Raw genomic sequence first — 19,179 nt, forward strand, 5'->3', positions numbered from 1 at the left:
TTTGCGAAACCCTTTGATGACTATTTCAACAGCCAACCGAGAAAATATAATAGAATATTATTCGATGCCTTTGGCGTTGAGCAAACTATATTTTTTCTATATAAAAATTGCTGGCAATTTTTGTCGCCAAACAAACCATTGGCAATTGGGCATGCAATTGCATAGCTCGACAATTAAATTTACCCTTTAATAGTCGCACATGGGGCAAATCTTTCGCTTCGTATTTTGTATTTTGCATTTTCGTGCTAAAAACGCCCACCAAAACAAGAAGAAAACCCAAAAACGCCCGCAAATCGCGTGTCGCGTGACGCGTTTTGCCGGTTGTTTCTATTGTTGTTGTTATTGTTGTCTGCCCATTCATTGCAACCCCAAAAAAATACAAAATAAAAATAAGAATAAGAATAAAATAAAAGGAATACATCCTCAACATATTTGTGCAACTTATCAGCGCATTTAAAATTAGCTAGCAACAAGAACAACAACGAAACCGCCAACGTATTCAGTTGTTGGGTTGTTCTTATTGTTGTTGTTTTAGTTGTTGCTATAGTTGTTGTTCTTGTTGTTGTTGTCGACATCTGTGCGGGGCAAGTCGCAGTCGCGTGATTTGGTTTGTAAATGGGAAGGAAGGCGAACACGAATGGTATATGTGTAGGTTATACGTATTCGTATTCGTATTCGTATATATATGGGGGTATGAAAAATGCAAAAAACTAAAACCAAAAATAAAAATAGTCATTGAAAATGTTTACGGCCAGGCCGGGTCTTCATTGTTGTTGTTGTTCTTGTTGTTGTTGACTGTTCCAAAATAGAAAAAAGTTAACTCACACGCAACAAAAACGGAAAAATAGGAAGATATATGTATGAAATGCAACAGATATATAAATGATCCATAGATCGTTTGGCATTTACAGACGGAATCCAAATTGCATTCATATTATAGATTCTACATTATAGCGGCCACTGAAGCAAAATACAATTTGCAAAGATTTATGACGACCCCGAAAATAGTTGATCTAGTGACTTGCATATCTTAATTTCTTATTTATTATTTATTGGAGAAGAGTTCTTTAAGTTTTTGCCACGAAACGCACTGTACTCTTTGGCTTTTTGTGCAAATTTCGGACTTTTACATAAGCCGAAATGCAGCGTAGGTAAAATTGCTTTCCTTTCTTTTCTTTTTTAGCAATTCTTCTTGGCTAGAAACCCAGAAGAAACGCTGAAGGAAAGAGACAGAGAAGATACAGCTAGAAGAACGGAACGAGCCCCTCTTTTTTGGTCTTGTGGCTTTTCGGGGCGTTTCGCTGCGGCTTTTTCACTTTTGAACTTTATATTTCTCCTTGTGCAATCGGTAGTTTGGGGGAGTGGCGGTGGGTGGTTGCTGGTGGTACACCTGGTGGGTGGGTGGGGGATTATTTGTCCATCGGTTTGGTTTTGTTGTTGTTTGCTTTGTTGCCACCGCCATCCGATTTTGTTTGCTCTCTCTCGCTCCGCGGCTGTCATAAATTATCAACGACCAAGCCACCACAAGCGATGATGACAGAAGAACCCCCCCTGCAACGCCCCTGCCCCGCCCACCAGTGGCACACCTACACTGGGAAAAAATGAGGTAAAGATAAAGGCATTTCCCTGATTATACCATACCAAAAACTATACAAATATCTCTAGTGATCTCGCTTTTCTCGCCGTGCACCTCTTGCCGCCTTTGAGCGACGCACTTAATCAACCATTAGAAATCTTCATTAGAACTGGCGTGTCCCCAAAAAAAAAAGAGAAAAAAATAAAGTAAAGGAAAGGCATTTTGACTTTGTTTGCTTTGCACTTAAATAATTTAATTGCTTATAAAACAAACAAGTCGCTGGCGAACCATTTGAACAAATATTTCATTTGGTTTTATCGCCGTTTTTGTTGTTCGCCGCCTTTAACTCATTCCATCACGATTGATTGATTGACCGATGGACTGATTGACAGTTCAACACTCGTAGCTGTCAAATTTGAACAACTCCAAGAGTGCAATCATCAATTTACAAACTCAAAATCAAAATCTGAATCCTTTTGCAGGCGATCTAAAAAATGTATAACATCGGAAAATCTCGGGAAATCGATCTTAAAAAAGAATACCCATCGGCATTTATTTTATTTGTCATTCGCCATTTACCATTTGCCTTTCATTGTATTTTATGATATCCCACGTTGAGCTTTAACATTTGCGCTAATTATTTTGCCACAATTAATTAAGGCGCAAAATAAAAATAACATTAAACAAGAGCAGCAAAAAACGAAGGAAAATAAATAAATATATAGGGGCTATAGAGAATATATACATTTCTCGATTTATAGATAAATGAAAACAGCTTCGGCCTGGTCTATATATTTTCGCACAGCTATATGCACCGATCTGTGCTGATCTTTTAACTCAATTAAAAGCGCGTACGAGCGCCAAAATTTTCAAAGGCACTTCGCTCTGTCCCTGTATATATAAACCCATATATATATATATATATGGCGGTGTGTATATAAGGTGTATGATATAGTGTGTGTGGGACTACAAAAAATAGCCGACAATTCGACGCCGCTGGTTCTGCGTCATGTGAGTCAGCGACTGTAACGCATTTGGCAACAGGCGAAAGTCTTTTGGTCCATTTTCCATTTTCCGTTTTCCTTTTGGCCACCAAAGCAACCAAAGCCACCAACACGATGACACATGTGCCCCCGCCCCCCTTTTAGGCATTTTGGTCCTGTTTCTTTCGACTGTAATTAGCACATTGCAGAACCACGAAAAAAGAACGGAGACCATTAGTTTGTTGTCTTTATGCTGCGCCAACGAACACCCCACAAATTGGTCGAGAACAAAGCTTGATATTGTAAAAATATCGAAATTATCGATAATATCGATCATTTTCAAGCTCTATTGGAAATAGTTGTATTTTTAATAATATTCGAAACTATTTCTAGATATTATTTCTATATTTCTGAACAAATACCAATCGAAATAGGAAAGTTCGGAAAGTTTTTTCTACCATTTCTTTGACATTTCGTGTTTTTGTGTCGCCTGGCAACGGAAAGTGCTGCCGCAGAGGATGTCTTTAGTATTTTTAACATTTGTTTGCTAATGATTCGTATGCTGCAAATGTTTGCCCAGACACTTTCGAGTTTTGACTCATCTTTGTCCGTTGATGCACCATAATTTGTTGCACATTCTCTCTTCTGTGTGTGTTTGTGTGAGTCAATGCACTGCGAAAAAATGGGAAAAATAAAGGGTAGCTGCGGCGGCAAAAGACGAAGATGAGCGTTCGCTCACAAGAACAATTTATTTCTAGACATTTCGTCTTAAATTAAACTTAAAAATAAAGCGTGCGGAATGCTCTTGTGTTGTTGCTGTTTACGTTCACCCACGCTGCATTTGTTCATTGTTATTTTGCACAGATTTTTGGTGCAAAATATTTACATGGATATTGTTCGAATTTCGGTGTTATTCCCATTCGGCTTGTCAATCAATTGGAAATGATCAGAGATTAATTCGCCCATAAACGAAATCGAATTCGGCCCTGTTAAGTGCAGGGGCAAACAAACAAATAGCAATTTTCGCACAAATCACAGAAACAGAAATTGGCCGCGTTTTTTCTTTTTAATTTTTTTGCTCGCGGTCATACATCAAATGTCTAGACAAATTGTGGCAACACAACAACAATCATAATAATGGCAAAAACAACAGCTGAGGTTCAAAACAGGAAGTGGAGTGTCAGGAGAGCGAGATAGCGCCAAAGATGGGCCAAAAAAGCCCCGTGAATATTATTCATTATTTCGATTATGGCCTTATAATTTTCCCAATTTTCGTATCTTGCAACCGCACCTCCCCAACTCGCAAACTCCCCAATATTTATTTATTTACGACTGTTTCCCTGATTGTTTAACGTTAAGCCCCTTCTCAAATTATAATTAGGTAATTTGCGATTTCGCCTGGTCACAATTAAATTAAATTTCTATTTAATTAATTTGATTGTTATGCGAGACACTTTCTGTGAAATGTGTGACAGGGCGGGATCAAGACTTGCAGTATGATTAATGGACCTGCCTGGGGATTATCGCTATATGTATCCCCGACAGTCCCCCCGATCATCTGGTTGATCTGCATTCAGCCTTAGCAGCTCCTCCTACTTATGTATTTAGTTGTTGCTGAGCTCTGCTGCCCTGTGCACATATAAATCTATTATTTTCATTGTTTCATTCTCTGTTCTGTTTCATTTTTGTTGTTGTATTTAAATTGTTTCGCACGCAAATAAAACTGGCGCCAATGACAAGCGGCAACAACAAAATTGATAAACGTCGCGCGTCGTTAGCGCCACTTATCACGTATACGCCATGGCGCCGTCGCCAGAGATTCGGTGCTTTTCGACTGCTTTCGGCGGTCCTCCTCTCTCAATGGCTCACTGGTTTGCTGGTGGGTGGTTAGATTGACCCAAAAATGAAAAAAAATAATAATAATACAAATTACCCAGCACCACTATCACGTGTATTTGGCTAATTAGTTTATGGTCGCTCCCCCGTTTTTCGCTGTCTATTAGTTTTTACTATTCCCGGCCATTTGGCGAGCAAATGCGAAAACGTCGGAGGAGCGATTATCAGGGCAGCATGGCCAGAGATATGGAATCGTGAATGATGTGTGCGATAACCGCGGGGGAGCCACAGAGCCGCAGAGCAAAAACAACTCGCAGCGCCGAGCAACAGGTGTCAACTGCCGGCGATTTGATACACACAGCGAAAAAATGTTTATATATTATTATTTATAACTACAAGATGCCGCAATTCTTGTGAAGTCGATTGGTGTAAATATCTAAAAAATACAAGTTATAAAGAAACACTTTTTTCTACTTATAACGCCTAGCGATTCCAGCGCGTTTTCCTTGCGACTTTGACGCGTTTTTTAAAATTTAATTTAATTAAATTTTTCTCGCCGCTCAGGCGGCTTTTAAAAACTCATTGCCATGAGACTGCGAAAGTTTCCGATTTTGGGCATTTGCCTTTTTTATCGCTTTTTATGCGGCGCTTTGTCTTTTTGTTTCGTTTACATTTTTTATGAGTGGCGCCAAAAGTTTTAGCATAATTTTGCCGAGACACCGACACCGAGTTAGTGTTGGCATTTTCAAATATATTATTAATATAACGCGTCGCGTTTTCGATTTGCATACGATTTGTGGCATTTTGTGCGAACTAACGAAGCGCCCCACATCGAAAAGGTAATCCCAAAAGAGTTGCTAATGAAATTGAGACTATCAAAGTGGATGATGCCCCTCTTTCCGATCTAATCCCACAATTTGACACTTGTTGGCGCCCCAGAGAGACGCCGCCCCTACTTCTTGATTCCATTTATGTACACTGAAATTTATTTATTGATGTATATTTTTGTATAATTACAAATGTAAAAACCAGATAGATTTTTAACCTACTGAATATATTTTCTTTTTTGGCTTTACCTCTTCACAAATCACTTGAAAATAAATACGAAAATCTTTTCTCTGTGTAGTGGCTTGAATTTGTAATTGAAAACGCTGCCGGAAGCGACTCAACGCCTCTCAGCGAATGTGGCGCCAGTTTTTTTTTTTTTTTCGTATTTTGTATTTTGTTTGCTTTGCCGCTTTTGGCTGACAACGTTCTGCAATTCTGATTGCATCGGTCTGCCCACCCGAATCGGAGTGGAAAACCTGAAAAGCTGAAGGCCCGAACCCAAATACGAAATACGAAGAAGGCCTCTTTCGATTGAAGTTAATTAGTTGCTGATCGATTGGCAATCCCCCTTGGATCTCATCTTCCACTTGGGCTGTGGGCGTCTGTCATTTGGTTGCTATGAATTTTCATTATTATTAACCTCCCTGATATATGGGCAATTGCACTGGCAACTGGCGCCGGGAAATTGAACAAAAAAAGCAAAAAAAATCCCATAGATCTTAAATGGCAATTGAGGAAACACACAACAATTTATTTATTTTATTCCCATTTCTCTACTTTCAGTCACCGAATGTCAGTTTGGCAAAGTCGTGCGCGAATTGGGCTCGACCTGGTATGCGGATTTGGGTCCACCCTTCGGAGTGATGTACTGCATCAAGTGTGAATGCGTGGCGGTAAGTGATCAATTTATTATTATTTAAAATTTAGTGACTAAAATGTGTAGAATATCTTAAAAATATGCCTGAAGAACTATTGAAAAATTCACCTCAAATGCAAATGGCTAAGAAATTCCGACTGATGGGCGGTTCCCCGAGCCAATTGACTAATGACCGTCGACATTCGCTACAAGCAGAGGAAAATCGGAAAACGGCAAGCAGGGAAACAGGGAAAAGTGCCACTACTGAAAGGCAAATGAAAATGATTGTGTTTTCGCTTTGGACGCGCCTAATTTATGGCATTTCCACGCATGATTAATATCGATTTTAAAGCTCTTTCTGCGATATGTTACGAATCAGAGCCAAATATTCTTCAGCCTTGCCAAATTGAAAAACAAATTCAGCATTTTCGTGGATGCTCGATCGAATTACGCAAAAATGCCAAAGCACGAAAAAAATTATATATTGCAGTGCGATACGACAGAAAACAAAAAAAGGGGGAACGAGGGCAAGACTGAGCAATTTTCCCAGGCGACACATAAAAATGTCACACTCGTGTCCTCGCCGGTTAAAAAAAAAAGAGCACCAGATCGGATCGGATCCATACAGATATAGATGGATGATAGATATACGTACGTAGATGCGTATTCGTGGTCGAGAGACAAAAATTAATTGACGCCACCGGGCGTGAGTTGTTGTTGCTAGTCTGCGATGGACCAGACGGGCCAGATATATGCAGATATATAGATATATAGGGTATGGGTATACCGTATATATAATATTGGATGGTCGGTCACAAGCTGCGATTTCTCCAGTGCGCACATCTATATGATTTTCTCTTTTTGTTAACTTTTAATGTGCATTGCATAAAAGTCAGCTTTGAAATTAATTAATTATAATTTATGTTGGCTGCAAGCGTCGCAAATGAGCACATCATAAAATTATTTAAAACATGTTGCTGCTGTTGAACTTTAAGCACAGCGGCAACATCATCATCAGCGGCGCTGGCGACCAATAAAAATTAATAATAAAAAGCAGAGGAACATCAAAAAGACAAACAGCAGCCGAACCAAAGAGCTCTGGCGAATTCATAAAAAATAAAAACAAAAAACAAAAAGCAAAAAACGAGGAAAAAGGAAAATAATTATAAGAAGGCATACATACACACAGCATTTCTATATTTATTCAGGCCCGAACCGAACCGATGATATTGGGAGGAGATGGCAGCTTGATTTAGACCAGATTCGGTTGCTAACAAGGCATAAATCAAAGCGACCGGTGCGGCTGACAGGCCTGGGAATCTGCATTACTAATTCCAATTAATTTTTTATTTCGCCGCTCTATTCGCATCTTAATTCTTATTTTTTCTCTTTATTTTTTCCTATTTTTTTTTTAGATACCCAAGAAGCGCCGCATCGTTGCACGCGTCCAGTGTCGCAATATTAAGAACGAGTGTCCACCGGCCAAATGCGATGATCCCATCTCGCTGCCCGGCAAATGCTGCAAGACCTGTCCCGGCGATCGGAACGGTAAGTCCATGAGATCCTCATACAATATCGATTACAAATGCAGTCTAGGGGGGGTTCCTAACCATTGAGAACTCAAAAGATCACACTGAAATATTTCCCAGCCATTATTTGCACTTAATGTTTCAATATTTTGACACTGACGATGGCCTGTTTGATGGCATAAATCGGGATTAAAAGATATTAGCCTTATATATAAATGGTAACATAAACATACTTACCTATGCTTTGGCGTCCACATAGCCATGAATAATTAAGCGTAGCATCCACGGCAGCTGCCACACAAAAAACAAGATGTTATGATGCCCCCCCCCAATCGCCCCGCCCATCTGATATATACTATATATGCGATATATATATATGTGGCCGAAACGCGTAAATTGTTTATGAAAAATTACTTGGCCCGAAATGAAGGTCAGCGCTACGCAATTTATATTTCGTTTTTATGTCTCAGTCAGCGTCTGTCGCCGACGACGAAGATGATGATTCCTATTCGGATTCCTATTCCTTGGTCCACTACTTCGGATAATGGCCACCTAGAGCATGTGGTTCCGCGCTTTTTTTTCTATTTTTTAGCTTTCTCGCTTTGTTTTATTTCGTTGACTTTTGCATTTATTTATTGTATCTGTGTATCTGTATTTTTTAGTGCCCGCTTTGTTTTATTTTCATTTTCAATCTATTTTATATCGCCCGAACGGCGCCTAAAGTTGTTTCTGTTTCTGTTTCTGGGTTTCGGGGGGCAATACTTAGAGTATTTCAAGTATTTATTCGAGTGGTCTGGGGTCCCATTGGGGCGCACGTGCCGCCCTCGAAGACCGCATTAATAGACCAATTACCGGGAGCTAAAGTCTGAACCGAACTGAGCTCTTTCACTTTTTTCTGGGCTGTGCATAATTTACGATTAGACTGATTTACCATTTGGCTTTGGCCAATTTTCCGCCCGAATTCAAATCACAATTTGTTTGGTTAATTTCCAGAAAATGTGACGAACTCTCTGCCTTTTTCTCTGTGACATTTTTCACATAATCAGGCGAGTGCTGTCTGAATTCCAGTCGCCAAGTTGCTGCTGCATGTTGCATGTTGCTAGTAGCTGGTTGCCAGTTGCCAGTTGCCCGTTGCTAGTTGCTAGTTACCAGCAACTGGTGTGGCATGGGGCAAACTGGTTGCCAGGGAATGGGGTTAAGGGGGCTGCGGTCGAGGGGTTAAGGCGGTCGCCGCATCACATCATTAGTTTCCGTTTTGCGGCAATTTTTCATTTCTCATTTTTCATTTTGCATTTTTCATTTTTCATTTGCTTATGCAAAGAGCCGTTGACCCGCCGTTGGGACCTTCTGTTTTCCACCCGAAAACAATTTCACTTTTCCGCTGCATTTTGCCACGTCGGCTATGCTCATTTGCAGTTTTATTTTATTTTTATTTTACTGGATTTTATTTTGTTTTTGCCTTTATGGCACATCCAAAAAGAAACTCCCAACGCAACTCGTTTGCCATAAATAGTTAGAAGGCACGGGCGCGGCTTTTCCAGCGAGACTCTTTGGCTCTCACGCAGTCACCGGCTGACTAGTCAGCCATCTAGCCACTAGCTAGCCATCTAGCCATCTAGCTAGCCATCTAGCCGGGGCTATTGTACAAATATTTCGCAGCAACAACAGCAAAGGCAAAAGCAAAGGCAACAAAGCATCTACAGCAGCCAGGCTCGCAACGATCGTTTCCAAAGTTATTTTTTGCCTAACTTGGTTTTTTGCCCCATACTCCGCATATTATGCCTGCACGCAGAAAAAAAGGATTGCGAGAATATTAGAAAATATTTGTAAAATGTTTCAAAATATTTTAAAATATTATAAGATGTAATATCTTAAAAGAAAATGGTATAAATTCAATTTGAAACGACATCAGTTAGCAATAGATTTAGGTTCAAAGCAAAGTAGGCCTCTGCTGCTTCGCTCTTAGCCAGGCTCCACCGTACTCGTGCTCGTCCTGGGCAAGTTGTCAGGCCCGAAGAGCCGATGCCTGGAGCTTGAAGCTCATGACATGGCCATATAATCAACATCAACAATTGCCTACCTTCGTTAAATGTCCATTTTGGGATCGAATCTTTTGGCTTCTCCCCTGGCTCCCCTGCGACCACGAAATCCGAAGAAACAGAAGACCGAGCGGCATTAATTTATGCCTGGTATTTTTTGTTCGTTCATTTTTATAATGACATAACTCGGGCATTTTAACGCTTATTAAATTATCTCATTTGCCGCCACAAACGGCGGGCGGTCTCCGCTGGAGAGAAAGAGAAAGGGAGAGGTGAGGGAGAGGGAGAGGGAGAAAGGGGCATATCCCCAGGTAGACAATAAAAGTTAATGTTTTCGATTCCATCGACTCACATCGCATCGCATCGCATCGATCCCATTAGGCGAGTCGCCAGAGTTGACAATTCAACTTGATGACATCTTTTGTGGTCGTGGTCGCGGTCCCTTCCCCTTCCCCCTGCCCCTAAAAAAAAGATATACCAAGATCCCGAGATCGGAATTCAGATCGAAGAGATGCAAGATCTCTCTCCCAGCAAAAGCAGCAACTTTGTTGTGCCACAAAAGGATCGCCGGGCCAAATTCATTTTTATGGCCGGGCGTGAGGTGCGCCATCGAACAATAAAATCCTCAACTTTATCTTTATCTCTATCTCTATCTGTATCTGTATCTGTATCTTTATCGGTTCTCCATCGGCAGCGGCGAACGGAACTGTCTATTATATTCCCACTCTCCGGCCTTTTTATTTTCCCCTAAGTGGAGATTGTGGATCGCGATAAGGCTGAGAAATAGAGCTAACAAGGCGTCGGGTCGGGTTCCGAAAACTATCTGAATCGTATGATCTTGGCCGGAGATTAAAATGGGTTCGGTTTTTTTTTTTTTGGGGTACTGAAGGGGGGAGAGCGAAAGAGTTGCACACTGGGCGATCTGTTATGATTTTTCAATGATCATAGAATCGTATATCTCAGAACTGATCCCATTCAATAGCTGTTGTAACATTTGTGTCGTAAAATACTTCTCAAAACCCTCGGTTTATGATTGTTCATGGTGTTGATCCCACACCTGGTAATATGACATGAAATTCGAGACAGATTTATCAAATCATTCTCACGTGCTCGGGGTTTCTGTGGAAACCACCGTATAGCTCCGATCGCCGCACATTCGGGAAACACTTTCAAACGATTCTATTCTCGGTTTTTTGTTTGTCACCCCATCCCCGTTCTTACCGTTTCTTCAGTTTTGTTAATGAGCTGCCGCCGAGATTCTTTTGGGGCCGGCCCCACATACCAAAGCGTTGACTCAATGCCGAGGTGTCGTTTGTCTTTCGGTCGCGGCTTTGTCGGCTCAGTCCCCGTCCATCTGTCCGTTTGTCCGCTTGTCCGTTTGTCCGTTGACCGCCTGTCCGCTCAAGGGGTAACCCCTTCCACCTTCCACCGGGCAACGTGTCGTCGTCTTTGTGCGCACCAAAACTCATTTATCTTGGCTTACAGCGAGCAGGAGGGAAAAAAAGAGACCTACAAAAAAAAAGAACGAAATTTTCATTCATCTGCAAGCGCGATTCAAGGGCAGAGATGCCTGCAACTCCGCTGGAAAGACACCAATAAGCCCCAAGAATGTAGAGCCACAAATTGAAAAGAGGGAAAAAATAAAGAGTCGAGGAAAAAAGCGCAGTCTAAAGCCAAAACTGGCTGGCTGGCGAAGTGGCTCGTATTAAGATCAGGCGATAAGATCGGACAGCAGAAGCCGCGGCGAAGAGGCCCTGGAAGAATCGGAAGACTCGGAAGACTGGGAAGACCTGGAAGACCAGAGACCCTGGTGCGGGGCTCTCAATAAAATGCTATACAAGGTGTCAGATTTGTCGCCCTTCATTATGCGATGGCGGCCCGAAGTTCTCTTTTTGTTCCTTTTTTTTTTGTATATTTCTCTTTCTTTCTTTTTTTGCGGCTTAAAGGCCGGGGATTTGAGTCGAAGAAGAAGAAGGAGCAGCATAAAATAATCGAAATGCCAATGCGGCATCATCGACAGCGCGAAGAAGAATCAGAGGTCCAGTCTTCAGTCTCCAGTCTACTGCAGTCTTCCACCTCTTTCCCCGTCTCTCTGGCTTTAATCAGCTTTTGTCGGACTGCCACTTCTAACGAACTGAGATTCCAATTGTGATTCCGATTTCGATTCGGATTCTGATGATGGTGATTTATGCGCTGAGTTACCAGTTACCGGGTGTCAATCAGCGGGACAGCGGAAATGTGTCCACCCACTTTCACGCCAAAGAAACGGAGGCCAAATGAGCGTGTCATGTGGATTCCGGGAACTCCGGTAGACAAAGCACTTCCCTAGTTAGATGTAGGTTAGACTTCCCGTTCGCAGCTCTCCGTTCTACCTGCCCTCAATTTATGCACGATTAATGAATGCCACCTGGGTGGTGAGTAGAGAAGAAGGTCTTAGTTCAGAGTCCTACCTGGGTGCCATTGCCATTCATGATGATCCCCTGGCATCCGTCCGCCTTTCATTCACATAGTCACATTCATAGTCACTAAGACTGAAACCCGGAATTCTGGACGGTGAATGGTGATTTTCGGCTGCTTTGAAGCATTTGTTGCTATCTAAATTCCATTTAAGGTCGAACCTTATCGCACAGCATCTCATTCTCTATTTTATTCCCTCTTGCATCTTGCAGATACGGATGTGGCCTTGGATGTGCCAGTGCCCAGCGAAGAGGAAGAGCGCAACATGAAACGTAAGTAGATTTTACATTATTTAAGATCAATTTTAATTTGATATGCGGCCAGTTAAATTTGAACTGGTCGAAAAGAGTATTTCATGTAAAAACGACATGTGTTTTGCATGTCCTGAAATTAAGATCAATTTTAATGTAATGATTCAATTTCTAATGTAAAAACGATATGAAATTTACATGATCATATCGATTTTACGGGAACATTTTTAAATCCAAAAATATCACCTAACACCTGCTTTCCATCCTCATCCCCTTTCATCACCTCTAGATTACGCTGCGTTGCTCACGGGCCGCACCTCCTATTTCCTCAAGGGCGAGGAAATGAAGTCCATGTACACCACCTACAATCCACAGAATGTGGTGGCCACCGCCCGGTTTCTGTTCCACAAGAAGAACCTCTACTACTCGTTCTACACCTCGGCGCGGATCGGTCGTCCCCGGGCCATTCAGTTCGTCGACGATGCCGGTGTCATTCTGGAGGAGCACCAACTGGAAACCACACTGGCCGGGACTTTGAGTGTCTACCAGAATGCCACCGGCAAGATTTGCGGCGTTTGGCGTCGTGTGCCCCGCGATTACAAGCGCATCCTGCGCGACGATCGCCTCCATGTGGTGCTCCTCTGGGGCAACAAGCAGCAGGCCGAGTTGGCCCTCGCCGGCAAGGTGGCCAAGTACACGGCCCTCCAGACGGAACTCTTTAGCTCGCTCCTCGAGGCGTCGCCCCAGTCGGATCCCCAGCTGGCCGGAGCAGGCGGCACGGCGATTGTGTCCACCAGCAGCGGTGCCGCCTCCTCGATGCATCTCACCCTGGTCTTTAATGGCGTCTTTGGCGCGGAGGAGTTTGCGGATGCCGCGCTGAGTGTCCGCATCGAGTTGCCCGAACGCAAGGAGCTGATCTTCGATGAGATTCCCCGCGTGCGCAAACCCTCCGCCGAGATCAATGTCCTGGAGCTCTCCTCGCCCATCTCCATTCAGAATTTGCGCCTGATGTCGCGTGGCAAGTTGCTGTTGACCGTCGAGTCCAAGAAGCATCCCCACCTGCGCATCCAGGGACACATTGTGACCCGTGCCAGCTGCGAGATCTTCCAGACCCTCCTGGCGCCGCACAGCGCCGAATCCTCGACCAAGAGCAGCGGCCTCGCCTGGGTCTATCTGAACACCGACGGCTCGCTGGCCTACAACATCGAAACGGAGCACGTGAACACCCGCGATCGGCCCAACATCAGTTTGATCGAGGAGCAGGGCAAGCGCAAGGCCAAGCTGGAGGATCTGACGCCCAGCTTCAACTTCAACCAGGCCGTCGGCAGTGTGGAGAAGCTGGGGCCCAAGGTTCTCGAGTCGCTCTACGCCGGCGAGCTGGGCGTCAATGTGGCCACCGAACATGAGGCTAGTTTAATCCGCGGACGTCTAGTTCCCCGTCCAGTGGCCGATGCCCGTGACTCCGCTGAGCCTATTCTGCTCAAGCGAGTGCAGGAGGAGGATCCCCATGCCGTGGGCATGGCCTGGATGTCCATCGACAACGAGTGCAATTTGCACTACGAGGTGACCCTCAACGGTGTGCCCGCCCAGGAATTGCAACTGTATCTCGAGGAGAAGCCCATCGAGGCCATTGGAGCGCCTGTCACTAGGAAACTACTCGAGGAGTTCAACGGCTCGTATCTGGAGGGCTTCTTCCTCAGCATGCCGTCGGCGGAGCTGATCAAGCTGGAGATGAGCGTCTGCTATCTGGAGGTCCACTCGAAGCACTCCAAGCAGCTGCTTCTGCGCGGCAAGCTGAAGAGCACCAAGGTGCCGGGTCACTGCTTCCCCGTCTACACGGACAACAATGTCCCGGTGCCGGGCGATCATAACGACAATCATCTGGTTAATGGCGAGACCAAGTGCTTCCACTCCGGACGCTTCTACAACGAATCGGAGCAGTGGCGCAGTGCCCAGGATTCCTGCCAGATGTGCGCCTGCCTGCGCGGTCAGTCCAGTTGCGAGGTCATCAAGTGTCCTGCCCTCCGTTGCAAGGCTGCCACGGAGCAGCTGCTCCAGCGGGAGGGTGAATGCTGTCCCAGTTGTGTGCCCACACAGCAGTCAGCCGTACAATCCTCGCCGGCCGTGAATGCCAGCGATTTGCTGCAACAGCGACGCGGCTGCCGGCTGGGCGATCAATTCCACACGGCCGGAGCCAGCTGGCATCCATTCCTGCCGCCCAACGGCTTCGACACCTGCACCACCTGCAGCTGCGATCCGCTGACCCTCGAGATCCGGTGCCCCCGGCTCGTCTGCCCGCCGCTGCAGTGCAGCGAGAAGCTCGCCTACCGGCCGGACAAGAAGGCCTGCTGCAAGATCTGCCCGGAGGGCAAGCAGAGCAGCTCCAACGGGCACAAGGCGGCGCCGAACAACCCCAATGTGCTGCAGGACCAGGCCATGCAGCGATCGCCCAGCCACAGTGCCGAGGAGGTCCTCGCCAACGGCGGCTGCAAGGTGGTCAACAAGGTCTACGAGAACGGCCAGGAGTGGCACCCCATCCTCATGTCCCACGGCGAGCAGAAGTGCATCAAGTGCCGCTGCAAGGTGAGTTTCTATATCCTTATATTAAATTTAAAAAAAAATATTATTTGGAAATTCTTTGAAATATCTCAAATTTAATTTAAAGAAGTGAAATTGAATGTTAAATTTTTTTTATTATCAAATTTTTTTAATTGATTCAGTTTAAACTTTAAAGTAAATATTTTTTTAATTTTAAAAATATGTTTCAAAACTTTCTATTTTACGTTTTTATATCAAGGCTAAATATCAAATATTACAAAATATTAATATTTATTTAGTTTTTCAATTTAAAGAAAAACATTTTTTTAATTTTACAAATATGTTTAAAAACTTTTCTATTTTCCCTTTTCATATCAAGGCTAAATATTACAAAGTAATAACTAACTAATATTATAATTTTTTTATATAGTTATTTATAAACATTTTTTTGATTTTCAATTTAAAATACATTCTTTTTTAATTTTTTAAAATATGTTCCATATGTTCTATTTACCGTTTTCATATTTTTTATATTTTTATTTATATAACAATTTGTTTTATTTAATTATATAAATAATTATAAAAAAAGAAAAAAATTCCATAACTTATTTACACTTTCAACATTCTGAATTATTTACTAATCAAACATTTCCCACTCTCTTTAATTTCCAGGACTCCAAGGTGAACTGCGACCGCAAGCGCTGCTCCCGCTCGACGTGCCAGCAACAGACTCGTGTCTCCAGCAAGCGGCGGCTGTTCGAGAAGCCCGACGCAGCGGCTCCGGCCATCGACGAGTGCTGCTCCACCCAGTGCCGCCGGTCGAGGCGCCACCACAAGCGGCAACCGCACCACCAGCAGCAGCGCTCCTCCAGTTGAGCGGTTGCGGTTGTAGGTTGTAGGATGGCCGGGGGATTCCGAGTTCAATCCCGATCTAGATTCAGTTGCAGAAGCAGAAACAGAGCCACGGTAGAAAGTTGAGCCACTCACTCACTCAGTGCGATGTGCACCACCACCCAACCACTCACACACACACTCACTCACACTAACACACATCACCCACACAAACGAGCCTACATACACACACTTGTGCAAGGACTTGCATAGATCGTTGTTGTTATGTGGCAGCAATGAAAACTTGTATTATATATTTGAAAACAGAAAAACAAAAGGAGGAGGAGGAGGAGAGAATTCTCAAAAAAAAAAAAATAGAGAAAAGGAGAGGGTTAGAGAGATGATAATGAGATCCTTGGAAAAGGACATTAAACCAGTGCAGTTTGCTTTAAATTCTCCAGCGCAGAATTTTCAACAGAAAGCATTTTCTGAATTTCTTTTCACAACCCGCCCCCCATTGATTTCCCCCACCATCCCAGGCACCCAAAAAAAAACATTAAAATTAAATTTTAATTTATTAAAAAAAGCACCATAAAAATCACATTAAAAAACACTACCAAAAACAAAAAGAATTCGAAATTGAAACTGTACTGAGTTTTGAAAACACACACATTTGACTTATTGAAATACTTAAACCTTTTCAATTCATTTAAATTCAAATTTAAATTGAAATTTGAAAGCAAATCGATAACGCAGCAGCTATCGTGGGAATATTAACTTAAATCTAATTATTCTGATTATACATATATACAATATTTTTTATATATACATATATATATTTATATACATATATATATCTATATAATTTATGAGAAACAAAACACAGTGGGAAACGCATTTGGCGCATTATGTGGTTATCGACATTTGTATCGATATATCTATTTTAGCAACCCAAAAGTTTCAACTGATTGACTGAATGGCAAAAATAAAATTAGCTTTAAATATGTTTTTCGCAAGCAAGAAAATGAAGGAAATTGAAAACACCGCTTTTCAATGTGAAATTATTTTTTACTAATTGTTACTCACACCGACACACACCACACGCACACATACATTTAGGAATCGACAAGCACACACATACACATTGAAATGTTTGTATTTTTTAGGAATATATTTTTAAATTAAAATACATTTTATGGAACTTTTTCAATAATTATGTACAAAATTTGTTAAAAAAAAAAGAAAACTATTTCAAAAAATGCCATGTACACATATTTATACACAAACACACACATACTCCCATAAAAAGAACAAATCGAAAAAAGAAACAAAAATAAAATTTAGCGCATACACAGACAGAAATTGTATTAATTTTTTATTCTATTAAATTATTCTTATTATTATTATTTTATGTTTATTATTATTGTAATGATTTTTTTTGTAGCTTGTATAAACATTTATATATATATTCTATATTTAATAATTGATTGATTAATTTTAAATAATTGATCAATGGCGAGCAAAAATATTTAAATCGACGAAGAGCTAAACAAACTTGTACTAATAACTTAAATTTAGTGTTTATAAATTAAACAAAAATTGAAAATCAAAAACAACAACAAAACACACACAGAGAGAATAAACAAAAAACTACAAAATCACAAATCTTTAATTGTTTTATTAATAACGACAATCGAGGGATGATAAATTTATTTGACTTTTGTCAAACGAAATATAATCTATATTTGGATCTATATTTCCATTGTTACGGTAAAAAAAGAATTATTTTTTGTAAAAAATTAGAAATTGGTTTTTGACAAAAATAGGAGTTTTTTCTTTTGGGTTTTTCGCTGTAACTTGGCCAAAAATGGTCTTACACCAAAAATACATACTGTTTTGAACAGACACCAAAATAATAAATAAATCCAAGACACTTTCCGTGTTATTTTGAAAAAAACAAAATTTTTCTCTAATTTTCAATTTTTGAAATGCAAATATCATATTTAAGTGGTGTTTTTATTTGATGTATTTATAATATTAGTATATACACATCAACAATCAAATTTTGTTTGTTTTAGTGATCTGTGGGCCAGCGTTCTTTTTTTCTTCGAACTTTTTTATTAGGCAACTCGATTTACGAAATGGCAATTCGTCGCAGACACTCAGACACACTTATACCTATAAACTATATTATAGAGCAATTATATCTCGGTTTTTATAACCGACACACCAAATTATCCAAATGGCTTTAATGGCCCAGAATGATGATTGTCAAATGCCTAATTTCGGCCTGTGCCATTGGCGATCTTGGGCGTTTTGCTCTTTAAATTTCCGGGCATCTCTTGATTAGGTTGCCACACAAAGTATCTTATGATTCGGTTGGGATATAAAAGAGTGTATCATTATTTGGAAAATAAATAAGTAAGTAACCAACCTTTTGAAAACGACGGCCTATTATTAATTATTTGAAGCATTTTGGCTTGGTATTTTCAAAAATTGATCATCATTCGATTCCCAGCAGATTAGAGAAGGAAAATCAGCCAGCAGCCAGTTCGCATACCAAGTTGTTGCCACTGCAGTTGATGTTGTTGCCCGTTGAATGAAATCGAATAATTAAATATTGGCATAGTCACACCTTGTTGACAATTATTGACAGGCTGATTGGCAAACAAATGAATATACTTTAGCCATTGCCGTTTTTGAACTGTCGAGGGGCGCGGCCCAGTGGCACGACAATTGGCCCTGTGACTCTGGCATTAGTGCACAGAAAAAAAACCGTTTTTAATTTCAAATTTTGGTTAATTCTAGGAAAGGAGGAAGTACTCTAAAATGGCATAAAAAATTAAAACATGTATGAAAGCAGATATTATATATTTGTTTGGTTTAAAGAGGCTTTATAACATAACGGTCTATTAAAATAGGAAATATAATATTTTATTTGTTTATTTTAATGTTTTTATTGAATATTCCATTTTGCAAAGAAATCGATAAAATATAATAGAATTTCTTATATTCTTAATAGTTATTAAATAATTAAATTAAATAAACAATTTAAAATAGTTAATATTTGAATAATGTGGTTTGGCCAGTGTAAAAGGCCAAAAGTTCCATGGAGATGTTGGTCTTAAATCTTGATGCTGGAAAATATGATAATTTTTTTAGCCGTGTACGTGTGTGGGTGGGTGGTGGTGGGAGGTGATAGGTGGTGGCTGTGGGTGTGGCAGCTACCGAAAGCCGTCGGAGGAGATCCGAATCTGCAGCATCCGTCATGGGACTTGGAAAATCCGAGCTCCGGCGTTGGCGTTTGGCGTTTCGCGGTTCGTGTTGACATTATCTTTCGGATATCGATCGCCGGCCCATCTGGGAGCTGGCATTTGCATTTTGGCGCTATCAATTAATTGAGTTGGCCCGGCCAAACCCTTTGGATCGGCGATAAGCACCCCTGTCACACCATA

General features: G+C 41.6%; 1 protein-coding gene across 2 annotated transcripts in view; it reads left to right on the forward strand.

Moving 5' to 3' along the window:
- Window positions 1-17,389, forward strand: part of sog (short gastrulation) — a 30,937-nt gene extending 13,548 nt beyond the window's left edge. For both annotated transcript variants that reach the window (XM_070218624.1, XM_017158307.3), the window contains 5 exons: window positions 6,007-6,116; window positions 7,495-7,627; window positions 12,317-12,376; window positions 12,645-14,938; window positions 15,566-17,389. In XM_070218624.1, coding sequence (XP_070074725.1) covers window positions 6,007-6,116; window positions 7,495-7,627; window positions 12,317-12,376; window positions 12,645-14,938; window positions 15,566-15,769 — 2,801 coding nt within the window. In that variant the 3' untranslated portion in view covers window positions 15,770-17,389. The remainder of the gene's footprint in view (window positions 1-6,006; window positions 6,117-7,494; window positions 7,628-12,316; window positions 12,377-12,644; window positions 14,939-15,565) is intronic.
- The last annotated feature ends 1,790 nt before the right edge of the window (window positions 17,390-19,179 follow it).

Source organism: Drosophila takahashii, chromosome X (genome assembly GCF_030179915.1).
Source record: "Drosophila takahashii strain IR98-3 E-12201 chromosome X, DtakHiC1v2, whole genome shotgun sequence".
NCBI lineage: Eukaryota > Metazoa > Arthropoda > Insecta > Diptera > Drosophilidae > Drosophila > Drosophila takahashii.